The sequence below is a fragment of the Vollenhovia emeryi genome, unplaced genomic scaffold (genome assembly GCF_000949405.1).
Source record: "Vollenhovia emeryi isolate VEMERY1.0 unplaced genomic scaffold, V.emery_V1.0 DF939167.1, whole genome shotgun sequence".
NCBI lineage: Eukaryota > Metazoa > Arthropoda > Insecta > Hymenoptera > Formicidae > Vollenhovia > Vollenhovia emeryi.
Window position 1 is genome coordinate 551,697 of NW_011967199.1, and position 25,466 is coordinate 577,162.

Below are 25,466 nucleotides of genomic sequence, written 5' to 3' on the forward strand. Positions count from 1 at the left end.
GTGTAAAGAAAACAAACAATTTTGTAACAAGCAATTTAAAAAAAATTTTTTTTTTGCTTGTTACAAAATTGTTTGTTTTCTTTACACCAGTTGATTTGTATCATTATTCTGTTCAAAAAAGTATTAAGGTAAGATGATAAAAAAATGAATATTTTACAAGATATTTTGTAATTTACGTCTAAATATTGAAACTTTCAAACCTTAATAACTCAAAAAGTTCTTAATAAAAAAATACTTTATTATAGTGTTTTGGAAAGCTCTCGAGATAACCTACAAGAATATGTAACGAAAAATAGTAGGTTCCATTTAAGAAATTGAAGGTAACCTTCATGTGACCTTCAAATTACTCTTCAAGGTCAAACCTATGGTACCATCTTATGTCCCCCTCGAAACCATACAACTTTTGTCTGAAACATTTTTTCATATCTCTTTTAGTTTTTTAAAAAATCGACTGTATAAATTAAAATGGCCCACCCTGTATATATATAAGATCCCGTTTAATCTCGCATTTTTGGGCAAATTTAAATTTGATTTTAATATGTTATATGTCATTGCTTTTCGAACTTGACCAATCGGCACAAAAACATGGTCGTCTTTACTCAAGCTTAACTTTAACGAACACTTTTATCTAGGTTGAATTAAATCATTCTCCGTAGGAATGCTATAAAAGTTATACGACAAGTTCGCTGGCAAAAAGTTTTGTAACACTGGATTAAAATACGTGTTTCGGTCTCTGAATACCGTTTCCTGGACAGTATTAGTGACGTCCGTTTGGAAAGTCTGAATAGTAGTTGTCTGAATAGTAGTCGTCGGAAGTTGAGTTTCGAGAACTATCGATTGTGATGCTGAGGCGTGAGGAACTGCTTGTATTACCTGTAAGAACACAGCATTAAAATAACCATTTGCATCAGTCGACGTATACAAGTTATTTAAACAAAAGAGATTCGCGTTTGCTCAGATATTTCAATTTAGTCTTGAATGCAGAGCATGTTTTAACATATCTTTTTCTAATTTTTTATTTATGCTTTTTCACAGGCACATGCTCCGGAACAACGAATCATAAGATACACTCTGAAAGAAATTTTTCCTGGGCTGAAATGAAGGACCTGTCGCTAGGAGCCTCCTTTTCCACTCTCGAGCACAAGCAAGAAGATACCGATCACAGCGCAACCGTCATTCTCATAACAATATAACTGTCGCTAATGAAAGCAGTTTGGAAATTTCGAGCCATTCAGAACTGTGACGTAATGAAACAAACGGCACTTAGCTAACAAAAAATTATATTTACTTGTGCTGTCGTTGACTCTGTGTGAGGTATGGCAAGTGTGTCCTCTGCAGCGGACTGCTGCTGTATCTGAGGCGATTGCGTTTGCTCTGTCGACTGTTGCTGTTGCAATTGTTGATTATTGGTCAGATGCTTAGTGTGAGAAGTATTGATTCCATGTCGACGTTTCATGTGCTTGTTGTAATTTGGCCAATTTGTGAAGTGATGCTGACACTCGAGGCAACTGTACGGACGCTCCCCGGTATGTTGTCGCCTGTGCGTCTACGATTGTGAAATGATCGCATTAAATTGAGCAACGTGCGATTAGATCTAGTAAATGACACAACTCACAGTTAATATCCCTTTGAAACGGAAGCACTTCCCGCAGAATTCACAAGTAAACGGCATCGCACCGGTATGAATTCTGTGATGTTCTCTCAAAGTCCCCTTCTCTCTGAAAGTTCGTCCGCATACCGCACACTGATGCGGCTTGGCGCCGGTATGCACCGTCTCATGTTTCTTCAATTGCAGGGGCGTTTTAAATCTGCAATTTTATTATACTTTTACTTCGCGGTAACACGTGGCTTTGTGCGAGTGGCTAATTCAGCAGATCCCGAGTTCAATTCCAACTCTTATCCCATCGGTTTATAAAAGATTATATGTGAGTTGAAGATTTGCGTATAAAGGAAGGTAAATTGCATTCTCTATTGTATTTCCATTCCAAGAACGGTAAATTGTTTTCTTTCCTTTCTTATACCCTTACTTTTATATTCTGATATTTAAACATTATTCTTTACACTGTTAAAGATGGGCGGAAAGCTCTATTTGTACATAAAAAAAGTATTAGACCTTAAAGCAACTTGGGCAAAACTAAGGAAGAAAAAGAATAACGTATTTACTTACGCCTTTGTACACTGGGAGCAATTGTATGGCTTATCTGGCGAGTGAGTTAGGAAATGAGCCTCTAAATTCCCTTTCTGTATGAAACTTTTGCCACACTGATCGCATGTAAAGTTCCTCACACCAGAATGAATGCGCTTGTGTGTTACAAGATTTGGTTTCGTCGAAAACCTAAAAAAAAAAAGAAAGAAAAAATTAATTTTCTGATTAATACATAAAAATTTCCTGAAGTCAAAAAAATAACGCCATACCTTTTATCACACTGATCGCATGGAAATCTATTCTTCATGGTCTCAGGCAAATGGCATCGATTATGGATACATAAAGCACTTTGCTGTCTGAAAGCTTTACCGCAAGTTTGGCACACAAATGGCCGTTCTTCGCTGTGAACAGCCTTATGAGACTCTAATACTTTTTTATGTACAAATGATTTTCCGCAATCGTCACAGCTGAAAAAAAATATTATTAACAAAAAGATCACAAAGATGTCGCATGAGAAACAACGGCAAACGACCCTTACTTGAACTTCGCCTTATTCTTATGCCTCTTAACGTGAGTGAGGAACCCATAATATTTGTCGTAAACCTTACAACATTGCACGCACATATACTTGGCTTGTTGATTATGCACCGTTTCGTGATGCTCCTCTAGTGCTTCCAGAGACGGTAATTTGTCGTTGCAATCTGTGCATAGCCAAGGATATCTGTCCAGACCTTCCGTCTTTTTTCTTCCGTGCTTCGTTGCCTCCACCGCTCGTGTTTCTCTTATTTCTAAATTTGATTCTGTCTCTACTTGAAAAATACATATCATATTAGATCCATGATAATATAGTATCAATAATTATCGTTTGTAAGCTCGTATGGCAATGAAAAAATTAAGTAAACAGCATGAAAATACATTTTTCATAAAACAAGGTACGCTTACCTGGCATATAATTATCTACGATTTCAATGTTATCTTTCAGAGTTGCCTCATTGTCTTCCTTGTCCATTTGAGAAGACATGCGGCTAAGCTCGGACTCCTCTTCGATCTTTTGCATCTGGCCTTTTTTCTTCAGTTTTTTCTTGGTCTGTTTAGGAGAGCTTTTCTTTATCTGCATCTTACACTTCTTCTGCTTCGCGCTATCTTGCATCGCCTGAGCTTCGGTATTCTCGTTTTTGTTACATCCCTCGATGAAGTAGGAAGTGTTTAAAATATTGACCGTCTCGTTGATGAAATTGCCAGGTAATTGGCAATGGACAATCTGCTCCCTATTGTTAACCTCGTTCTTTGGAAACTCTACAGTCTCCTCCACATACTCTATATTTGGTTCGATCGGTTGTGGCTCGGACTTTGGATCTATCAGCAATTGTCTTAGAGATATTTGTGCTTGATTGGTCTTCTCAAAGAACTCGCTGCATTGGTTCAACAAATCACAGCAGTCAATACAAACCGCAAGCGGCAAACCGTCTGTCATTAGAACCTGCACAAGCGTAACAAAGTCGTTGCTGCGGATAAAAGTACATCGGGAATACATTTGCAAAGTAAGAAAGTGGAGCCTACGAGCAAGCTACTTTCTAACGTATCAAAAAGTATACTTTTGTTATTCTGACGAAAATGAAACGGACCCAAAATTTACCTTTGCACGATTTACGTTAACTATTAAATATAAAAACAATATTGCACGCAAAGTTTGCCTCTAAACTGACATCTCTGTCGTTTGATTTATAATTTTCAGAAGAAGCACTAAATACATAAATGACAGGAGTGCACTTGAATCTTCTTAGATCAAGCAGTTGGTTTTCAAGAGTCGTCTACAACACTTGGGGTAAACCTGGAGTAAATAGGAGCAAGAGAACCACTTCCGGCGTAAGAAAGCTGACGTAAGAACATAAGTGAAAACAAACTTTTAATTTCTTCTACGCCAGCTCTTGCGCTTACAGGTCCGTTCTTTACAGCCGAGCTGGTTGTACCAGTTGAGAGATTACCTTTCGCTCTCCAACGTGGAGGAAGAAAGATAAATTCTGAACTGGTGCAGCCAGTTAAAACGAACACACCCTATGTTACACTGATCAGAGTCGCAGTCAGTCAGCGCTATCTCAATCTTGATTTCTACGCTTACTTTGCTTATTTCTTTTACTCCTACTCTTACTTCGTATATCAGGTTTACTCCACGCGTGGTGGACGACGCTTTACAGAAGCGACGGGTTTTTTTTGCAGACCGCCCGCAGCAGCTGTACCTGTATCTGCAGGCACTTGGCGATCTTGGCCTCGATCGCGAGCTTCTGGCCCTCGGCGTCGTAGATCCCGATGAGATTCTCCCTGGTCTCGGCGCACAACCGGCACAGTTCCGGCTCCGTCATCGTCGTCAGTCGGTGCGCGAGGTGCGAGGCGGCCGCCGCCGCCGCCGCCGTTGCCGCCGTCGTCGTCGTCGTCGTCGCCGTCGGTGCGCGCGGGAACGTCGTACGCCGTCGTCGTCGTCGACGTCGCGCGTGGACGCATCGCGTTCTCCCCCTAAGGCCGCGTGCGTCGCGCGCGCATCATCGCACCGCGCCGCACGCGTACGGGATCCCGGGGACAACGCTGATCCGGGTTGCAGCGGACATGTTGGGTCCACGCTCGCGCAACGAAGGAGCCGCGACCGCGCTGGCGGCAAGAGGCGGGCGACTTGTTGCTCCGACGCACCGCCAATCGATGACGCGACCGGCCGGACCGCACGGCGATTACCTCGTCCTCGTCCACGGGAGCAGCGGCTGAGGCGCGTTCCGCGCGTGTCCGTTTACTCCGCAGCGGACCCACGAAAACATGTAACACTCGTCGGAGCGTTTGTTTGGAATAAAAAAAGCATTGGACTCCGCGAGCGCGCACGGCGCGTGCGCGCCCGCGCGGTCGGTACCGTCGGCATCCGCGTTTGCCGGCGGTCGATAATGTCGGGCGTAGGCGGAAAGACGTCGGTGAAGTTATAAGATCACATGGCCGTTCGAGAGGTCGTAGATGAGATTATTTTGAACACGAAGTTTATGTGAAATAAACGTTAAGGAAAGCGAAGAGAGCGCGAGAGTTAGCAGATAACATTGCTTAAATGAAGATTGATAATTCTTGGCAGACTGATGGAGCATCTAAACGCAGAAATTAGATGAGTACGTGTCCCCTTCCATCTTCTTGTTCTTGTGCTTTTGGTTTCGACAAAAAAAAGTAATGAATTTTCTATTTTATTATTTTCTTCAGATCCACTTTGCTGAGAAGAAACTTAAGTCACATGAACATTATCAGTGTTGCTTCTTCTTGTCTTACATGCCGGTAAAAGGTGTTGCGTAAACGTGCCCGAGACAAAGAAAAGCAAACGATCCAAGCTTACTCAATAACGAAAGATTAATCAGCCGACAATGAACGTAACTAGCGTCACTATTCCTAAAGTCGTTTTAGATCTCAAACAATTTTCTTACAAACAATTAAACATCTCGTTTTTAAATTATACACAGTCTCGAAAATTTTGAGCTGCTCGTGCAGCTAATTTCAAAAGTAACATTTCTAATTCTAAACCGAACTTTTGCAGAGTGAGAATTTGCAGGAGTCGAGCGTCGCACATAAGGAAAAGTTGTCAAGAAGTTGTAAGGACGAGACCCTGCGAGCCGGTCGACTCGCGCGTTCACCCGGTTTCTACATTGGTCGTATCGTAGTGTCGCAAGGGTCGTGCACGGAGAGAATTTTCTTTTAAAATTCACCTTGAACATCATGTGATTGCGAGACGCGGCATTTTGAAGAACTTTCATTTTCTTGCATCTATTTTACTAGTAAAATGTATGGTAAACTTTCGAAAAACTCATACGGTTCTTCGAAATGCCGTGTTGTCCCACGACTACATGATTTTCAGGATAAATTTTAAGGGAAAATTCTCTCTACGTGGACTGGTTCTAAATTCTAAGGCCGGTTCTACATTGGTCGTATCGTAGCAAAGCAAGGGTCGTAAAGTGGTTCCAATTCGACGCCGATTGATCGAATCTAACAGCGAATTCGGTTGCTTGAACTAGTGTGCATTGAGCGCACACCAAGGCTTATAGTCGATTCTTATATTTAACTTTGTCTTAAATACATGTTCAAAGAGCACTTATTGTTAGTCAAAAAATGATCCATACAAACGTTGTATAGATCATTTTTCTGGATAAGAAATATTGCAAGAGGTATTTAAGATGATCTTTGAATATAAGAATTGACGAGAAACAACTGGGTGCGTACTAGTGCAAGCAACCGAATACGCCATATAATTTTCGACGCTTGCGACGCTACAATACGATCAATGTAGAATCGGCTTTAGACGCATGGACCCGTAAAAATGTCCGAACGAGCCGCTTAAAATTCAACGGGCGTGTTAGCGAAAGTTCACGTTTTCTCGCAAAGTCATCGATGCGTCAAACGCAATCAAACGGCCGTCTTGAACAAATAGGCAAACACGAATCGGGCCGAACGGGTCGTTAATCCATGCCACATATTTGCGAGTATTGCGGAATGCTAACCTTTTTTCCCCGAGAACTTTTGACGCGCGGCGTTACTTCAATTTCCATGCTTTCGTGTACTCCCCTTTCACTCAGCATCGGCAAACAGAGATTTTACTTTCCAGTTTTCACATAACCCGCGCAAAAGTATACGAACTTAAAAAAGACATGTCTTTAAAACCTGAAGATGCCGTATACTCCGGGAATAAATCTCAAAATATTTTAGAATAAAATGTTGTTGTTATCTTTGAACTCTTTTGAAAGAGTCCTTTAGCATTTAGTCCTTTGTCGGGCTCAAAGTGTAAGATCAAAATGTGAAATTTCCGTTAGACGTAAAGCATTTCCGTTTCCAAGTCTTCTAGAAAGTAACCGTGGCCTTTTGCGGGATATTGGACACGAACTACTTAATAGATTATAGCCAATTTAATCGGCTTCTCGCAAACAAACGAAAATCGGAAGCAGACGTCCGGGTGATTAAGTTCTAAGAAAATATCGCGAGGCGCCAAGAGCTTGAAGAGCCATGTTAATTTCAAGTTACCCTATGATGTCCCACGAGTTTTACTCCCTTCGTGGCTGCAATAACTGTTCCATTCGTTTCATCTTTCAGGGGTACGTTCTACAACCGCAATGTCATCACGAGTACTTTCCGCTTTCATGTCCACGGCGGGAAAGTTTTTTGTTTCCCCCTTCTAACGCACAAGGCTCTCTTGGTGTTCCGTATTTTTCGGAGAAAAGGTGCTCTGCCCGCATCGAGGATACGTTGATTTTGAAACCTCACTCGAAAGATCGTCGAAAACGTGACTTCGATGATGCCCGAGTATCTTCTTACGGAAAAGGGGGAGAGAGAGAGAGAGAGAGAGAGAGAGAGGAAAGGAACGAGCGATCCACGAAACGTGCGTCGAGGTCTTTGTGGCGGGCAAGACCCGTCGCTCGCGTGGTTCGTCAGGTGGTAAAAGTATTGACACGATGTGTCCTCATTATGTATATATAGGGGTGCCTGCCAGGAAGGCTCTGCAGTTCTTCGTGAAACGTCTGCAAGACAATATCATATAGTGGATCCTGACGTTTCTTCCGCGGAGACGTTAGACGTAATCTTGCAATCAGTCGCGAAAGAGAGAGAGAGACGAGATCGGAAAGAAAAATACTTGATTGCAGCTGATCGTATCAGGTAAATTCAACGGACGATCTTGTACAATGGAGATCATATTTTGAGAAAAAGTTAGATTAAACCAAGATTCTGTATCAGGCTATTGAGATTGAGATCAAATTGAAATTTGACCAATCGGAGTAAAGTTTCCAAGTCTAGTGACCCTTACTCTAATTGGTAAAATTTTAATCTAATCACAATCTCCGTAGGCTGATACGAGCTTTAAACATTGAGTTTCATATTATTAATTAATCCACGATTAAAATAAGAAAACGTTGCAACATTTTTGTATTTAATATTCGATCTGTTAAAATTTTGGGGAATGGATCGGATCGGAATATTTTATATTATATTATATTTCATTGTAATTTATTATATTTATATTTTAATATATGGCTTGCTACAAGCGCATGTGAGCACAAAGTAAGAAAAATACTCTGCTTAAAGAGTAAGACTGAGCGTAAGGTGCCACCCTGTATAACAGTGATATTACGGAACCGGTTTGAGAGGCTCTTCTTCATAAAAGTTCGGGCATTTAAATTCACAGCTAACGAAAAAGGCGCCAATGATCGCGATAAAAAAACCTCAAGTTTTCTCTAACCAAAATAGATCTCACCAACTATATGTACGATCATGAGTGCCCAGATAGCACAGAGAATCCACAAAGAATTTCTTTTGAATTCCCGAATTACGAAATGAACTCTTTTTTCCATCCCATTTCTGTTTTAAAAACATTTTTTTAAGTCAAAAAGAATTCGCTCATATGTCGTCAATTCTGAGCGTTTGTTCAAATACAAAAGGAATTCTTTGTATTCAGAACAACTTCAATTTATTCCCATAAGAAATCAAAAGATACATTTCTATGGAATCCTTCTTGGACTACTAGAAAGGATTCTTTTAGTTTAGTTTAACAGATCACGTGAATTTATAAAGAATTTAAAAAGTGAATCCTCTTAAGTTTATAATAATCACTTGTGTTATTTAAGTGGTTACCTAATATTAATTTTGTATTTTTTTTTGTAATGACCGTAGCGTAGAAAAGAGAAAAATGATAGCGCTCGTGCTTCTTGCCGCTTTTGCAACGGTGTCCTCCGCCCAATTCAACAAAGTACCCAGCAGTCGGGTTCTGGAACCGCCGAATCCAGCACTTTGCGCGCAGAGTAAGTTCACGTTTATACACGATTGTTTTTCAGGATGTATCGAAGCAAGGTAAAACCGGCTTATAAGGATAACTTATGTTTAAATTATTCTGTTAACTTGTACACTGCTTGTGGAAGAACGAGAGAAAGAAGTGAAGAAAATGTAGTCGTGTTGTAAAATAATTTTTTAATTATGTTACGTTTTAAAAATTAAAGGTACTTAAAGGTAATTCGTAAAAATTAAAGATAATTTGATGCCGTTATTATTCTCGGCTGATGCAGGAAATTGCTATTGCATTATTAATTTTATGCCACTAGATTGATCGTAGGCATCGCCATCAATAGAATATTGAGATCTTCCGCCGAGATAAATATGTTCCCGCGATGCTCGAAGATTCATGTCGGAGAGAGAGTCTTCCTGTTTCCCTCGTTTACCCAAGGGAACCGCGAACTAGAGAAAGTATTTTCAATATTTGTGATTAAGGAGTGACCCGTGACGCGATTCCTCCATCTGTGTTCTCCGCTTCCTACTCCGCCTCGGCCTGCTTCGAGGTCATCGTTTACCGCCGCTCTCGACCCTCCAGCCATCCCCGTCTCTATCGCATCCTTTTACACCGATGCCGGCGCTAATTATACGTGATACCGTCCGAGAGTCTTACACCTCGGCGCATCTTCCTCGGCGTTCGCGCTCGTTATAGAAAGTGTGACGATGACACCGACGGCGGTGTAACTCGAACGCATTTGAATTGGAAATGTCCTCGTACCCGCCGTAAGTAGTACGGAATGTCGGTTGGCACTTTCACGTTTATCGTTTTCGGTCAAGTCCAAGTGGTAATAATGTAACACTGTTAGAACGCTTGCACCTTATTTGTTCCGGAATGAAAATGCCTGGGAAATCTTTTCTAGTCAGCTTCCCAGGTTCTTGTGAGCTACACTGCCGAGAGAATTCAGAGATAAGATTTATCATTGAATCTTTCAAGATGTTAAATGCATTCCAGCACAAGTTTGAATTTTCTTTAACGTCCTTGCTTTTATCTCGAACTTTTCTGTCTTCGTTGAGACGAATTTCGCTTCTCTTCATTTAGTCAAAATCTTATTGAAAATCTAGTTGGTAAAGTTCGAGCGCAAAACCATCGGCTGAAACAGCATCGGTGAGCTCTTAGATCTCTAATTGTAAGACGGAAATAAAATGTGTCACACACGAGGAACCGGTAATCGATTATTCATTCATTAGGCGTAGCCCGTCCACGCGTTCCAGGACACGCCCCATAGAAAACTTTCTTTTTCTTTATTTAGAAAGTGACGATGTAATCAGCATACTACGCGGGTGCCAATGTCTAGGTCGTGACTGTGGTCGCCGAGGTCGCCGTCACGACTGACACTGATTTCGCAACTTTCACTCCGGGAATGAGCGAGAGACCTCCGGCTCTTCCCGGTAAACATACCTCTCTCGCGCACAAAAATATTTATAATGATTATGGGTCTATTGTCTGCTGTCTATCTGATTCGCTTCGTCTTCTAATTACGGTTTTTTTTTCGCAGGAATTATCCATCAACGATTCAATGGGAAAGGCTATTACTTCTCATGGGCCGACCAGAGGACGGCCGGACAGGAGGTGGATTGGCTGTCGGGTAGAAACTTCTGCCGGCAACGTTGTATGGACCTAGTTTCGTTGGAAACCTCCGCCGAGAACGAGTTCATCAAGAGCCGCATTGTTCAAAGTACGCATGATTCTGCAAATCGAGCCTGTATCGGCGAGAGCAAAGACAAAGGGTGGCGAAATGAGACGTTTCTCTTGCAGACAAGGTGAAGTACATCTGGACCTCCGGTCGCATGTGCGACTTCGCGGGCTGCGACCGGCCGGACCTGCAGCCCCCACGTATCAATGGCTGGTTCTGGACCGCCGAGTTGCAGAAGCTCGCGCCGACCACCGAACGCAGCCAGAATGATTGGTCCGAGAGCGGCGGGTAAGACTTGTTATCCGCTGGAATCCCTCTAATCGGAGTCTGGCCAACAGGCCAGCTTCGGCAAAATGTTGCGAGAAAGAAATATATTCCTTCTCACTCTACATACAACACATGCTCTCGCGTTATTTTGCCGAAACTGCCTGTTGGCCAGACTCTGATTAGAAGGACTCTAGTTATTCGCAGTATTGTAGCGTACGTCGGCCTGTAATTATGTACGCGAGTACAACACGTTCCTATCCGAACGCTTATATCAAGACATCAAAGCTGCGAGCGTGTAAATGCTACTTTCAATTATTGAGATCAAGGATGTCGAACGGTCGTGATTAGATCTCTTTTTATCCGCTCATCGCGCAATTCCTGTTATTGTCTACTCTGTAATCAATGATCTCTGCACGCACGCACGCACATTGTCAATAGTCAAGGTTTAACTTCCTCGAATGTGCACGCGACGCAAAATGACAAAAGCAACGGTGATGCGTGCAAGAATTATTTTATCCTGGACAATACGTGTGCTTTGTTCAGCATCGGCGTGCCGCAACCTGACAATCGTGAGGCCATTCAAGGCGGCGCTCCCGAAAACTGCATTGCGGTCCTCAATCAATTTTACAACGACGGAGTGAACTGGCACGACGTGGCGTGTCATCACAAGAAACCGTGGGTCTGCGAGGACAACGAGTCTCTCCTGAGATACGTCCGCTTCTCCAATCCCACTATCCGTTTGTAATGGGAGAAAAACTTCGATGAACGGCTTCAACCTTTGTTCAAACGGGCTTAAGCACCTATAAAGTTACAACGAAAACGCATCTATGCGGCATCGCGAACGCGACTGAATAGTATATAGAACATATTTATTATTTGTAATATTTAATACCTCCATAATCTCGTTTGCCCAAGAAGCACGAATTATTTAATCGAAATTTCATGCATTTGTTGTCTTCAGGAAATATATCGCTATTTATATTGCTAGATGTAATCGTAGATACATCGAAAATTATATTTAATAGATAGAGACTGCAGATCAGGATTTGCAGATTAGTTTGTGAAAAGTTTTATATATACATATATATTTTTTTTCCTACGATAAAATATTATACTCTAGTTATTGTATATTCAGAGAGCGATAAATTCACGAATGATAAATAACGTAACACTTTTGTTTATTATTCGAAAACATCATTTTACGCGTCAATTTGCGAGACGCGAATCATTAAATCACCTACGCGAGTCCTGATTTTCTTGACGCAAAAATGTAAGATAATACAAAACGCGTTTATCGCTATAATAAATATCACAGATGCTCTGTACAAATCATTACTTAAATGACGCAACATATATTTGCTCAATCGAGGGTGTAACAAGTTTCACAAACAAACAAAAAAACAAAAACGCTTAGAAAAGTTTGCGCGATTGCTCTCGACTACTTTTTACCTTCCACCATTATGATGTGATACCCGAACTTTGTTTTCACCGGTGGATCCGTATAAACCGGAGACGCCAGGCTGGAAACCGGCAACGCGAAGGCAGCGTCTTGGAAGGGTCCCACCATGGAGCCTCGCGTCATCCAACCGAGGTCACCCTTAAAGACAACGGATAAAGTGCAACGTCTCGAATACGTTTACCCGCCCAATTGTTCGTGCACCAAGAGAAACCAAGCGTATTCTTTGCGTTACCCCAGATCTGGCCTTGTCCTCGCTGTACGTCGCGGCGACCTCGTTGAACTTCTGACCAGCCTTCAACTTCTCCAGCGCCTCCAGTACCTTAGACTGCTTCTCGCACAAGATATGTCTAACCTGTGTCCAGGGGAATAATTATGTGTAGACACGCACGACAGTCATCGCAAACGGTAGTCTATACTTGTACGCAATATTTGTAGCTCTGGACTAATCAGTCTGCTTGAATTACGTTTCTGCCAATGTAGATTTGACTCGGAGAATAATCGCGAGAGGTCTAATCTGCATCGACAGAAATGGACACACGACACACGCACACGCTGCTTCCCAGATAGCCAGATCTGTCAGAACAGATTTCATGAAACGCCCACTGCAAATTTTGAAGGCAGAAAGAGACTACAGGTTGCATACAGCGACTAATATATTCGACACGTTGCCCAGCGTGTCAGCAGAAATACAAGAAAATCTGCTCGCATAACTGGACCTGCTCAGTTTCCGCAGTCTATTCGCAGCGAATGGTTTACAGATTCTGTTCTGAAAACAGGAGCCAAGCGCGGGCACGGACGGCTACGGTATCTCTGACGAATCTGATGTCAATCTGCTGACATCTTGCTGACTGGGTTGCGGCGTGAATGCAAAATATCGCGCGTGTCAAAAACACCTCACCTTCACCGCGTTCCCTCCTTTCTTCTCCGTTTTCCCACCGCCGCTCTCCTCCGAGGACTTGCCCTTGCTGGTCTTCGCGGCACCGGCGTTCTTCTTCGGCGGCATGTTCGTGTGTTGTCGTCCTCGAGTCACGGTTACGCCGACCCGAGCACCGCTCCGGCGGGGAGCGGAGGCGCGTTGGAAGTCAACGCGGTAGCGGCCGTAGGTAAATATATATCAGCTGACACGGGCGTGCCAGCGGCATTGCCGACCGTCGGTGACGAGCTCTGCAAGACCGACTCATTCGCGCCGACCGAACGAGATACCGAATTCAAGGTCGACGAGATACGACAAGGGGGCTATAAAGCATATGTGAGAGCGGCGAGTTTTCAGTAATACTCGCTGGTCGACTGTGATACACACGGAACGGGAATCTTACGTATTTGTCCTCCCCCTTTTTTTCTCACGTTTACATTCCGTCTCTACTTCGAGCCTGACGTTCCGTACGACAGAACGTGGACAGAACCGTCCGTTGCCTCTTCCGCTGCCACCCGGCGAGAGTCGACGCTCCACGACCCTGCGGCTCGATCTCCGTAGCTTTTACATTACTCCGGTGAGTAAATCGAGCGTGTTGTTCAAATAGCTGCGAAATTGCGGTCTCGCAGCCGATCTGGGAGTCGATTCTAAGGGAGTCAAAGCTATTCACTCGCAGCATTTTCACTGTAGCGTAAGATACAAAGCGGACCCTCCTGTTCCCTCTGGTGGAACGTTCGACTGGCACTGCTTAAATCTTTTTCGAATGTGAACAGAAGAATCTATCGAATGTAGCGTGTCGGTTATGCATGGTTTCACTGCCTTTTGCATAAGATAAGCGTATTACACGATAAACAATGTGCGATACGTGAACTCGATGAATATTAAAAAATTATTCTGATGAAATATTCCAAAGGCATTCTCGACGAATACTTACTCTAAAAACGTTCTTCTTCGTTACGAATATACGATTTCTAATTGTAATAATCTATATATATATATATTTATAGAATATTCGATTGGAATATTCTGCAATTAAGAATATTTGCACTCCAGAAGAATATTCATACAACTATGTGCGCTATCTGGGTTATCGCGTTTCGCTGACGGGTATCCCCCGTCCGCGTTTCAGCTGGCAAAAGTATCCGCCGACGAAGTTTGCAACAGACACCTCGCAAGACGGACTTTTGCTGTCCTGGGTAATCGCATCTTCCGTGGCTTTATCTCTGAAACACTCGTCGCTTTAATTGCAAGAGAAAATTGCACAAGAAGTGTAACTGCTGCCACGTTGAAGTTTATGTTCCGCTGTTAAGTTGCTGCGTCCATTTTTTACAACCTGCGTCCGTTTCCGCGGGATTCAACTTTAATCTCGATTTAAACTTGCCTTTTTATCGTTTTCTAATTTTAAAGCCGGCAAAAAAAACGAGATTAGAGTTATCTATATACATTGATAGAAGAGATTAGAGAATCTATATACATTGATAGAAATGGACACTGGTAACATGAGACACTTCAAAATAAAGTGGATTGAAACATATTTGAAATATCCAGGGCATAATTAAATATACAACAATATCCAAGATATATTTAAATACCCAAGATCGGTATTTTATAATCAGATCTTATATTCAGGACCGTCTTGAATTTATCTAAAGGTGCTGTATGGAACATTTCGTTGGCTACGGAGTATCTAAAAATATTCCTGAGGCAGTCTTGAATATAAGATAATTTGACTATGAATACTGGCCTAAGATCGGTATTCATAGTCAGATTTTATATTCAAGACTGTCTCGAGATCATCTTTAGATACTCCGTAGCCAACGAAATGTTCCGTACAGCACCTTTAGATAAACTCAAGACGGCCTTGAATATAAGGTCCGGCTATAAATACCGGCCATAGTCAGATCTTATATTCAAGACCGGCTTGAATTTATCTAAAGTTGTTGTATGAGACATATTTCGTTGGTTACGGAGCATCTGAAGATGATGTTAAGACGGTCTCGAATATAAGATCTGACTAGGAATACCAGACTAAGATACGCCTTTAAGCATCTCGAATATGTCTAACTATTATAATTTATTGCAGCCGAGCCTTTCGTTTGATCGATAATTGAAAGGAGAAGATTGTGATAATGGAACTGATACGGCCGGACCGACCATCTAAATGCACGTGGGAAGCGAACGTGAAAAATTCGCCGCATACCACACAAACGGAGTAAGTTCGCCACAAAGCTTTACGAAGAGTTGCTTTGTCCTTATCATCTTGTCTACAATGGTCTACGCATCATTGTCACCTCGCTGTTATGCGTGGACGCCATACGTTACATATGCGGCGCTGTGCTAATCTTAAGAGATGAGGGAGATTTCACCATATGCTGCGAGATAAGTTTATCAGTGGACCGAGTGTGGTCATTGTAATCACAACATTGTTAAAAAAAAATCACAGAAACGAGGACAGAGAGGAGAACATTGCAAAACTCGGCGAAAATATTACCGTAAACATGACTCCAATAATCGATAGCTATCATAGGAGATTAGAGAGTTAGTAACAGATAATAGTTGTGCGCGTGTTTGTGTTAATGTCTAGACTAGAGATCTCCTTATCACTGTGTAACTTTTTTTTTATTTATTTTTTTGCGATTTTATTTGCGATTTATTCGAGGTGAACGACGGTAATTTTTTTAATTCTTATACCGATTTATATAATATATATTTTTTTTATTTCCTAGGGTACCAAACCGTAAGACGATATTACCAAATGTTTTAAGCGCGATTGGTCAGACGCCTCTCGTACGACTTAACAGCATTCCTAAAGCGCATGGGATCAAATGTGAAATGTGTCAGTAAGAAATTTATATTTTCTACAGCGGTGAACATTCAATTTTTCTTCGCAAGTAAGTCTTAAAAAAGCGTTCTTATCTTGTCGCACAGACGCGAAATGCGAGTTCTTCAATCCCGGAGGGTCTGTCAAGGACAGGATAGCGCACAGAATGATCCAGGACGCGGAAGAAAAGGGCCTGATAAAGCCGGGGTATACGATTATCGAGCCAACCAGCGGCAACACCGGCATCGGCCTGGCGATGGCCGCGGCGGTCAAGGGTTACAAGTGCATCATTGTGATGCCGGAGAAAATGTCGAACGAGAAAGTCTACGCGCTACGCGCTCTCGGCGCGAAAATAGTCAGAACGCCGACCGAGGCCGCTTGGTACAGCCCGGAGGCGCACATCAGCGTCGCCCAGAAGTTGCAGCGTGAGATACCCGATAGTATCGTTCTGGACCAGTACACCAACGCTGGCAATCCGTTGGCGCACTACGATCACACCGCGACGGAACTTTGGGAGCAGTGCGACGGCAAAGTGGATTACGTTGTAATGGGCGCCGGCACTGGCGGCACTGTGTCCGGGGTTGGACGAAAATTGAGGGAATTGTCGCCTAGCACGAAAATTATCGCGGTCGATCCTAAGGGCAGCATTTTGGCGGAGCCGTCCGAACTGAATGGCGACGGCGTCGGCTTCTACGAGTTAGAGGGAATTGGCTACGACTTTGTACCCACGGTCCTGGATCGCAAGGTGATCGACACGTGGATGAAAACCGAGGACGAGGAGTCACTAATAGCGGCGCGGGAACTTATCAGCAAGGAGGGACTGTTGTGCGGCGGCAGCAGCGGCGCCGCGCTCGCGGCGGCGTTAAAAATCGCGAAAGACCTGCCCGCGGACAAACGCGTGGTCGTTCTTTTGCCGGACAGTATAAGAAATTACATGACCAAATTCGTGTCCGATCAATGGATGGAAGCCAGGGACTTCTTGGTAAGATTACTTGCTGCCCGGTCGGCGTTTAAGTTGATTTCAGATATTGAATATTTGCTAAATAACAATTTTTCTTTCAGCCGTCTGAACCCTCGATAGAAGCGAACAAGTGGTGGTGGAACTTACCGGTATCGGATTTACCATTAAAAAAGCATGTGTTGCTAAAGGGGATGTCGTGTAAAAATGCTGCGGACCTCTTGAAATCCGCCGATCACGTACAGCCGTTGTTAGTAACCGACGAGAAGGACGCGTGCGTGAAAGGCGTAGTCACGTTGGACGCGCTCCTGTCCAGTTTAATCTCCGGCACGGTGAATCGCAGTGACTGCGCCGAGAAAGTCATGATAAAGCAGTTTACAAAAGTTGCAGCCTCAACTGCGCTCGGTAGAGTGTCGCGTATTCTCGAGAAGGAACCCTATGCCGTAGTTGTGAACGACAAAGACGCTCCGATTGGACTTGTAACTCAGCGCGATATTTTTAATTTTATCACCAAGGATGATGGCGATGAAAAATAACGGAATTGTATAAAATTCGATCTCGTCACACGCGATCAAGCGAGACTGTTCGCTTGCTCCGTATATTCAAATAAGTAGGACCGATTACACGGTTCCTTCCTCTACAATTTTAATACTATTACCTTACATTTGTATAAATTGGGCCGATAATTTATATCATTGTCAATGTGAAATGTACATATACATTCCGTTCTTGTGAAGTGATACAAGTTTTTAATATCTCTTTTAGCATTTACAGTTTTACGCATCTAAGCTGCACTTTTCACCTTTGTAGCAATTCCACGAATCAACGTGCAAATACAGACGAGCAAAATAAAAATACGAGATTATGAATATACGTCAATATCTTATCTCGAATGTACTCTAGAATCGGGTCCACTAATTATGCACACGGTTATACGCACGCACGAGACAAATGTCAGACCTGTTTCATCTCCAGGAATATTAATAATTTATTTTCTGCCCATTAAATACAAATAGAAATATATATAATTATACGACGAATATCTTATCGTATCCCCTTGAATCTCGTACCGAGATTCTGCTATGTATGTACTTTTTTTACACCTCCGCGCCTTCTTACTTCTCGAGTCGCCCATACCGAATGGCCATTAAATCTTTTGAACTTGAACGTGAAACTTGCAGCTTGGTAACGTGGTGGTCTCCGCTGTGACGGTGCTGATAATACCGAGATTCGCCAGGCTGCCTCGGAGGAGGCCGCAGGTGAAAGCCAGCAGGCGCGGACTCTCCTTGAGGTACTGCTTGCTGCTGCTCGTGCCAACCTTGTCCAGCAGCCTGAAGGCGTTGTCTTGCAACACGTACACGCCGTGGTGGTTAGTCCTGAGATTGTCGATCTGCTTGTGATACAGGCTGGACCAGAAGTCGGTGCAGATGAACTTGATCATGTCCAGCTCGTCCTTGAACCTGCTCCACTCCCTCGTCAGCCGCTCGATGATCCTGTAACCGACGCTGAAGCCCATCCACTCCAGGCGCGAGAGCTCCTCCTCGCCCTCCTGTCGACAACAGCAAGTCGATAACTTTTGCGCGGCTAACAGCCGATCTCCCACGGCCGGTTGTACTCACCGCGGCGTTGGACGACCTGCTCAGAACGTAGTTTACCAGCTCGGCGTGCAGATACTCGAACAGACAGTCGTCGGCTTCCCCGGTCGCGCCGGGATTCGCCTTGGAATCGGCTATCTGTTGCTTCATCGTTGCCGTCGTGTCTCGTCCGCCTACCGTTCACTCCTCTCCGTGTGACTCGGCTTACACGCGCACCATTTGCAGAGAGTACGTCAAACAACCTGGACACCACGCAGCCGTCAATCCTCCCCGGAAGGAAGCTCAGGTTAATCGAAGGAAGTCGATCGCTCGATCGCTCTCTCCGCGTGACCGCAAAGTACACTGACGCGTATCGTAAAATGTGATGATAAGATTGATAAGGCGTGTGCGACAATTTTGACAGGCGCTCGCGCACGCGCCACGGAGCGCCGAGCGATCGCGACGCCCGCTTCAACTGCTCCTCGCGTACTCGCTCCTTCTCTTTCCAACACACGAATTTGTACGTACGTCTGTCTCGTTCTCGATGTAAAAAATATTGGAAAGTGCAAGCAGAACGGACGACTTTAGGTGCACCTGACACGAGACAGGCGCGTGATCAAACGTTGGCGAGAGAGAGAGAGGAGAGGCGCGAAGAGTACATTTAAAGGTACCGCCATGGTGTAAAGATGCAAGGTGGAGCGATCTGGTGGGTGCGCAGTGTCAACCAATCGGAAGTGGCCCAAACTACCGAACTGACCAATCAGAAATTTGCCCCAACGTTCCAACTGCCAATCATTGCGGTTGAATGCAGGAAGAGCCAATGAACAATTTGCCCCAAAAATTGGCTACATGCGCAATGTTTCACCTTGTGTCTTTACACCGTGATACAGAGTGCACCGCACTGGTAACCATGGAGACTGAAAAGCACGCTTATTCCACGCCGCGGAGTAACGATATCGCGCTCTCGCTGACAATTAATTTCTCTTTGCATTACATTTTTAAAGGATACCTTCGGATGAGCGTTAATCTTCGTTTCGTATATTTTTTTAAAATCTTAGTAAAGTAAGGGCCAGTTTCACCAAACGTCGCTCAACTTTAATCCTGGTTCAATTCACGTTTGTCTCTTTCTGAAGTAACAGCCCAGATAACAATTCTTGCGCGCAAATTTTACTTGTCTTACGCATGCAAATTTGTATGCGATTTGCCCGAAAGATATGTTCAGTCTGTGCTTTTGCACGCAAGCGGCTAGCGCGTGTATCAACGTATAATTTTGCGCGCAAATATCTGTCGACTCGCGTACAAAAATGGCTCAACAACGCGAGCAAAATTCTATCCAAGTGCGTCGTCGTAATGTTTGCGCGCAAAATGTTTTCTGGGAGTTGGAAGGAGACAAAGAACGAATTGAACTAAGCTTAACGTTAAGCGACGTTGGTGAAACCAGGCATTAGTCGTGAAGAAAGTATCTCTAGTTATTTCCGTCAGTCGTATTTTGCGTATTTAGAGATACGACAGTTAAATGCATAACTTATTGATTGTATTTGTATTTTAACTGGACCTATCCAGACAAACTTGCTTATGCACTTGTGGCCCAATCGGGTTCCTTGTGCATTTATGCGCTACGCAAGTTTCGTCTATTTTCATTATGTTGTAAAGCTAATTGTCTATACCTTGCTGACTCGCGTATTGTTTGTTACAGTTAACAGTAATGATGTGCTGTCGATAATCTTGGTAACATAAATTTCTGGACTGGAACATGGAGAAATATATCATAAACGGCCAGATCGGCGAAGGGGCGCAAGGCTTGGTCTTGAAGGCGCGCGATACATCCCAGGATCGGGAAGTGGCGCTGAAGAAGATTATGATTAAAAGGGCCGAAGGCGGGCTACCCGCATCCATCATACGCGAAGTGAAAAGTTTGCAGCAGCTCAAGCATCCCTACGTACGCTCTCTCTTATCCAGCGTCTTATATTTTCCTAAATTTTCAAGGAGAAAGCGCTCGCGGACTTTTTTAAATCCAAAGGTCGATATTCTGTAAATCCTCTTTTATCGATAAAAGTGCCACTAAAATTGGCTTTCAAGAATTCTTATTGCTGAAAGGATCTTTTACAAACGTTTTCATCGATGAAAGAGAATTCAGAATGTGGGCTAAAGCGTCCACTGATTCTCCAGAGATTCTCTTCTGTATCGATTCACTGAATTTATCGCCATTTGTTCGCAGGTCGTGGAGCTGCTGGATGCCTTCCCGAGCGGCCTAGACTTCGTGATGGTGTTCGAGTACATGCCCACGGGCCTCTGGGAAATACTGCGAGACTCCGAGATATCCTTGACGCTGGCGCAAATTAAAACTTACATGAAAATGCTGCTGGAGGGCACAGCGTACGTGCACGGCAAGAATATAATACACAGGGTACCGATTTTTTTGTCTTAGAGGAGATCCAGGTGTGCGTAATCACGTCTGAAGTGTCGGACGAGTATTGGGTATCGCATTTTAGGATTTGAAACCTGCGAACTTGTTGATCAGCGACCGAGGCATCCTGAAGATCGCCGATTTTGGCTTGAGCAGGCTGATGTGGCGGGACGGCACGAAGCCGTACTCGCATCAGGTCGCCACACGGTGGTACCGGGCGCCGGAGCTGCTTTACGGGGCACGCTACTACACGTCCGCGATCGACATATGGTCGATCGGTTGCATATTCGGCGAAATGCTGAACGCTTCCCCGCTATTTCCGGTAGATAAGTCCCTCTCGACTGAAATGGATTGTTAAATTACGTAGCTGTTTATTTACAACTGCAGGGCGAGACTGACATCGAGCAACTGGCAATCGTCTTGAAATATCTGGGCTCTCCTACGTCCGAATCCTGGCCCGAGCTTAGCTCGCTACCGGACTACAACAAAATCACCTTCCCCTATCACAAAGGCACGACATGGGAGAGCATCGTTCAAGACGCGCCGCCGGACGCTGTCGATCTAATCAGGCAGATTTTGATTTACAATTCCTCGAAACGTCTCACAGCTGAACAGGTAATGTGTGAAATTAATAAATTATATAATGATAATATAATATAATACAAAGATGTTGCCCCTCAGCTTTTTTATCAGCTATTATTTTTGCTTCTTCGATTACTTTAATTACGTTAGAAAGTAACTGAAGGAACAAATATACATGACACAAATAGAAATGAGGAATTTATTGTTGCAGGCATTGTGTCACGTATACTTTTACTCCAAGCCATATCCCTCTATGAAGAATCTAATAAAGCCACCGTCGGATCATCGCCTTCGCGTAAAATCGAAGGAAATCGATCCGAACGTGCAGCCGAGTACACTTTTTGAAAATCTTCTAAGCATTGCGTAACGATGACCGTCGTGACGATATCGATGGTATACTATTGGTATAAATGACAAGATATTCATTGCAGAAAAGTTCGGAAAGATCCGATTAACGATTTTATTTAACAGACCTCGTTTAATTTCCATTCCTGTAAAACGCGAGTATTCTTCTGAATACCTCCGGATTGTATCCCTCGACTACTGGCCTGCCGTTATCGTATTCAGCTTTATCGTAGAGCGTCAACGGCGGCAGAGCACACCAGAAGTTCTTGACGCGAGCGTCATTGGTGTCCAGCGAATTGAGTTGAAATATGAAAAAGTGGTAGTCCCTCCCGTCCGATTGAATGCACTGCACGGTCACGGGTTCCGGCAGTTCCTTCACGGACGAACCGAACTTCTGCCGGGCGCAGGACGCCGTCACGGTGTACGCCTTCAGCAGAGTGCGACCGAAAACCTGATTCTGCGTCACAGCCAATTCCGTTAAATTTTTCACTTCCACGGGGTCGTAGTGCACAAAGATGGTGTGGACGTTTATCCAGGGCAATGTTGAGCTGACAGCTGTTATTAAAGTTCTCTATTATGAGATAAACTCCCTAATGCGAGCTAACCAAGTGAGAAAGCCACTAATGTGAGATAACAAAGTTTCTGCTAAATTAATAGGCATCATCTGTTGGTTTCACCACGAATTTCCTGTCCTTAATTCATTGTTGGACCGCGTAATTGTTGCGACAAAAGCTTTGTGATTAAATTTGAACGATGAAAACCTGCTATCTCATATTAGAAGCCTATCTCACAATAGGGGACTCCCCTATAATTATCAGAAGTGCATTGTATACGTTGGAAATAACGAACATCGAACTTACGATACATGTCCTCAATTCTGTAGACGTTTGTCTTGTCCAGACCGATGGTGTAATGCAATGGATGTATATTCGGGAGATCTATTTCCATGGCGCTGTTGGAACTTCCTATTGGTTTCAAAGGATCTGCCGACGTGACCGTCACGTCCGATCTTAGGGTAAATTGGAAGAGGTCCGATTCTTTATCTGGGAAATTTTATGTTACGAGATATTCGAATAGAATGTCGGGTGCAACGTTCAAATATTCAACGAGTTACCTAAGCTCAACTTTGTTATCCCGTCACACAAAATGCATCGCTTCTGCGCGATATCTGGACCCGACAATGTCTCGCAGAGTTGTAAAAGTTTCCTAGACAGGTTTCGCCTACGAGAATATTCAATATTTAAGAAACAGGTATAAATGCACAGATACTCTTGCCGTCAAAATAATGTTTCAAGTTACTAACATTTTTCTATTGTTGGTTATGCCATATTCTCTGGGAAACACCCACGCAGGTCTCTTAGGATCCTTCCTCTTTGGTAACTGCTCTTGATGAGCGTCAAATATGTTCGAACTATAAACTATCCTAGAGAGTGCCAAGGAATATTCAGTACACGCACGAGAATCCGAAGAGAACAAGTCTAACGTACCTTTTCACTATGTCGTCCACATGCTCCGGCAGATCCGGCAACGAATCTTGGATATAATTCAAGGAACCGTCGGGCAGACACACGGTGTTCGTCAACACCTGCGCTTGGCAAAATCCTTCCTGCAGAACATTATGATCCTTAAACACCAGGCAAGCCCGAGCTTTCCAGTCGGGATGCGTTTCGTCAAACGCTATCTGCCTTGGCTTCAGAAACTCCAGCTGCAGCCTTGTGTAACATACAATCTGCAATTAGTATCGGATACACGCGACACCTGCGAGAGACAGAATTCTGGAGAGAAGAGTACTTTGGAAGCTCCTGCTTCTGATCGACCACTTCTGCGGCGTCTTTCACCGGAATCCCCAGCGTCGACAGGTATTGCTCCGTCTTGTTGTCCTTCACTTTGCGCTCTCGCTTTACGTACCACACGCTTTTAATCTGCCTACCTATATTCTGCTTGTACAATATCCGCGTGAGCCTCATCGTACCTTATCTGAGGGTAGATTAACAAAAACAGATAAATACCACTTCTCGGCTGAAAGTTAGAACTCGACAACGGATCGAAAACAGTGAACGCGAAAGTCTTAGGGCCAGTTTCACAAACGTCGGTTAACTGCTAACCGAAGGTTAACTAATCCTCTGTCTCTTCTTAGAGAACAAGATAGAAAAAGATAGGGCGTTGACTGAACTCTGGTTAACAGTTAACCAACGTTTGTGGAACTGGCCCTTAAAGGTTATGCGGCTTATTAACCAAGTTTCCTCGCTTTATCAGCACGAAGCTGCCGCGAAGCAATGTTAAAAAGTAAAATGACGAGACTCGTCGTCGTAACTCACGTCGTTGAGAAACAATAAAGCCAAATTGAGTAATATTTTCCGATTCTACAATGTACTCGCGTTACAAGCACGACCCATCTTCCGGCTTATAACAATTCTAAGCTGCATCGATAATACAGGAATCTTTCCGGTGTAATAAAATTGCTGTTTAAAATTCTTTTTTTTTTTTTTAGCAATCTCTGATAACGGAGACTGCACTGGATCACGCGAGTAAAATCTTCGTTTTCGGAAGAACCGCACTTTTTTCATAAAACATTTTGTGTAACCATTCTTTAATAACATCTCGTACAAATCCCCCTCCCATAATTTCCTCTGTACATATAAATATTCATGAAAGTTACAAATGCTTAAGAAAATATTCATTATGCAGACTTATAAGCTAATGTTTCTCCTTCGCGGGGCCAAGTATTTTACGTCTTTGCGCGAACATGTGCAGATAAAGCGGCGGGAAACCTGCAAACAAACCAATGGATAATTCACGAATTCACGTTTACTCCGCTAAACGGTCTTTTTCACTCTCTACATTCACCTGGAATGTAAGTTAGCATGATTGCTATCAGGGTGTACAGGTAGCTAAATGTGAAGTTCCATGCGTTTGGTAGAGGATAGCTCCAGGAGTTGGGATAAGCGCTGGCGTACTTGACGGCGGCGTAGAAGCACAACAATTCACCGGTCACGCCCAGCGGATACAGTCCGATGAACAAGGTGTATCTGGAAGCACGTTTCCGCTTGATAATGCAATCTCAAATGTAAATAAGGGTAGCTTGAAGCGCAGAGGAGATGATGGAGACCAAGCTTACCTCAGCCAGACCAGCACGTGCGGCACAATACCGACGAGATTTGCGAAATAGTACGAGTATCTGATGATTTCCGTGATGGACCACGCGGTGAGAGCCAGCGGAAGACCCAGAGACGCAGCGGCGTACGTGGTAGGCGTAGCCAGGATAACTCCAGCTACAACCACGACACGACTGGCGACTTGGAACAACGTGATTATAATATTAGATCGCACCAGCCCGAGTGCCGCGTGCACTATCTGAAAAAAGAAGCATCAATGTAAAAATTATACACAATTATATTTTTAGGACTGTATCTATATGAAAACCAGATAATTTTTCAGGTTTTCTCCAATCTATACAGAGATTTCGCGAAACTCTTTCCATATTAGCACGTCTACCAAAATTTTTAGTCATTTTAGTCACAATTTTAACAAATTCTTG

At 43.6% G+C, this 25,466-nt stretch overlaps 8 protein-coding genes across 12 annotated transcripts; 3 read left to right on the top strand and 5 right to left on the bottom strand.

The window, feature by feature from the left end:
• Positions 1–484: 484 nt before the first annotated feature.
• Positions 485–4,576, bottom strand: LOC105564233 (zinc finger protein 773-like). 2 transcript variants are annotated; one of them, XM_012016466.1, is made up of 8 exons: positions 4,384–4,576; positions 3,089–3,626; positions 2,685–2,952; positions 2,416–2,613; positions 2,168–2,335; positions 1,616–1,808; positions 1,289–1,546; positions 485–873 (listed from the first exon to the last, which is right to left on the bottom strand). In XM_012016466.1, the coding sequence occupies exons 1-8, from the start codon at positions 4,504–4,506 to the stop codon at positions 625–627; spliced, it is 1,995 nt and encodes a 664-aa protein (XP_011871856.1). In that variant the 5' UTR covers positions 4,507–4,576; the 3' UTR covers positions 485–624. The 2 variants fall into 2 exon arrangements, with proteins under 2 accessions (XP_011871856.1, XP_011871855.1); XM_012016465.1 differs by having other exon boundaries at positions 2,685–2,955.
• A 1,446-nt stretch (positions 4,577–6,022) lies between these two features.
• LOC105564235 (L-selectin) lies at positions 6,023–12,266 on the top strand. Its single transcript, XM_012016468.1, has 5 exons — positions 6,023–7,804; positions 8,816–8,943; positions 10,465–10,644; positions 10,725–10,890; positions 11,413–12,266. Exons 2-5 carry the CDS (start codon positions 8,832–8,834, stop codon positions 11,612–11,614), a joined length of 660 nt encoding a protein of 219 aa, XP_011871858.1. The 5' UTR covers positions 6,023–7,804; positions 8,816–8,831; the 3' UTR covers positions 11,615–12,266.
• LOC105564234 (peptidyl-prolyl cis-trans isomerase NIMA-interacting 4) lies at positions 11,871–13,393 on the bottom strand. Its single transcript, XM_012016467.1, has 3 exons — positions 13,227–13,393; positions 12,561–12,680; positions 11,871–12,466 (listed from the first exon to the last, which is right to left on the bottom strand). Exons 1-3 carry the CDS (start codon positions 13,329–13,331, stop codon positions 12,308–12,310), a joined length of 384 nt encoding a protein of 127 aa, XP_011871857.1. The 5' UTR covers positions 13,332–13,393; the 3' UTR covers positions 11,871–12,307.
• A 138-nt stretch (positions 13,394–13,531) lies between these two features.
• On the top strand, positions 13,532–17,889 carry LOC105564237 (cystathionine beta-synthase). Its single transcript, XM_012016470.1, has 5 exons — positions 13,532–13,818; positions 15,325–15,453; positions 15,968–16,077; positions 16,170–17,044; positions 17,125–17,889. Exons 2-5 carry the CDS (start codon positions 15,371–15,373, stop codon positions 17,554–17,556), a joined length of 1,500 nt encoding a protein of 499 aa, XP_011871860.1. The 5' UTR covers positions 13,532–13,818; positions 15,325–15,370; the 3' UTR covers positions 17,557–17,889.
• Positions 17,751–19,107, bottom strand: LOC105564236 (trafficking protein particle complex subunit 6B). Its single transcript, XM_012016469.1, has 2 exons — positions 18,640–19,107; positions 17,751–18,569 (listed from the first exon to the last, which is right to left on the bottom strand). Exons 1-2 carry the CDS (start codon positions 18,763–18,765, stop codon positions 18,168–18,170), a joined length of 528 nt encoding a protein of 175 aa, XP_011871859.1. The 5' UTR covers positions 18,766–19,107; the 3' UTR covers positions 17,751–18,167.
• Positions 19,108–19,486: 379 nt separating this feature from the next.
• On the top strand, positions 19,487–22,013 carry LOC105564240 (cyclin-dependent kinase 20). Of its 3 annotated transcripts, none has more exons than XM_012016475.1 (6): positions 19,487–19,498; positions 20,291–20,533; positions 20,813–21,001; positions 21,087–21,323; positions 21,389–21,616; positions 21,795–22,013. In XM_012016475.1, the coding sequence occupies exons 2-6, from the start codon at positions 20,348–20,350 to the stop codon at positions 21,948–21,950; spliced, it is 996 nt and encodes a 331-aa protein (XP_011871865.1). In that variant the 5' UTR covers positions 19,487–19,498; positions 20,291–20,347; the 3' UTR covers positions 21,951–22,013. The 3 variants fall into 3 exon arrangements, with proteins under 3 accessions (XP_011871865.1, XP_011871863.1, XP_011871864.1); XM_012016473.1 differs by lacking the exon at positions 19,487–19,498 and adding an exon at positions 19,508–19,656; XM_012016474.1 differs by lacking the exon at positions 19,487–19,498 and adding an exon at positions 19,508–19,625.
• On the bottom strand, positions 22,005–24,374 carry LOC105564238 (39S ribosomal protein L37, mitochondrial). 2 transcript variants are annotated; one of them, XM_012016471.1, is made up of 7 exons: positions 24,247–24,374; positions 23,720–23,905; positions 23,416–23,640; positions 23,232–23,351; positions 23,043–23,149; positions 22,789–22,971; positions 22,005–22,483 (listed from the first exon to the last, which is right to left on the bottom strand). In XM_012016471.1, the coding sequence occupies exons 2-7, from the start codon at positions 23,893–23,895 to the stop codon at positions 22,062–22,064; spliced, it is 1,233 nt and encodes a 410-aa protein (XP_011871861.1). In that variant the 5' UTR covers positions 23,896–23,905; positions 24,247–24,374; the 3' UTR covers positions 22,005–22,061. The 2 variants fall into 2 exon arrangements, with proteins under 2 accessions (XP_011871861.1, XP_011871862.1); XM_012016472.1 differs by having other exon boundaries at positions 24,164–24,374.
• A 127-nt stretch (positions 24,375–24,501) lies between these two features.
• On the bottom strand, positions 24,502–25,294 carry LOC105564302 (very-long-chain (3R)-3-hydroxyacyl-CoA dehydratase 2-like; the record flags this gene model as incomplete). Its single annotated transcript, XM_012016587.1, has 3 exons — positions 24,502–24,699; positions 24,776–24,957; positions 25,047–25,294. Coding segments are annotated over 3 exons (504 nt in total), but the record flags the coding sequence as incomplete, so codon positions are not given.
• Positions 25,295–25,466: the final 172 nt, after the last annotated feature.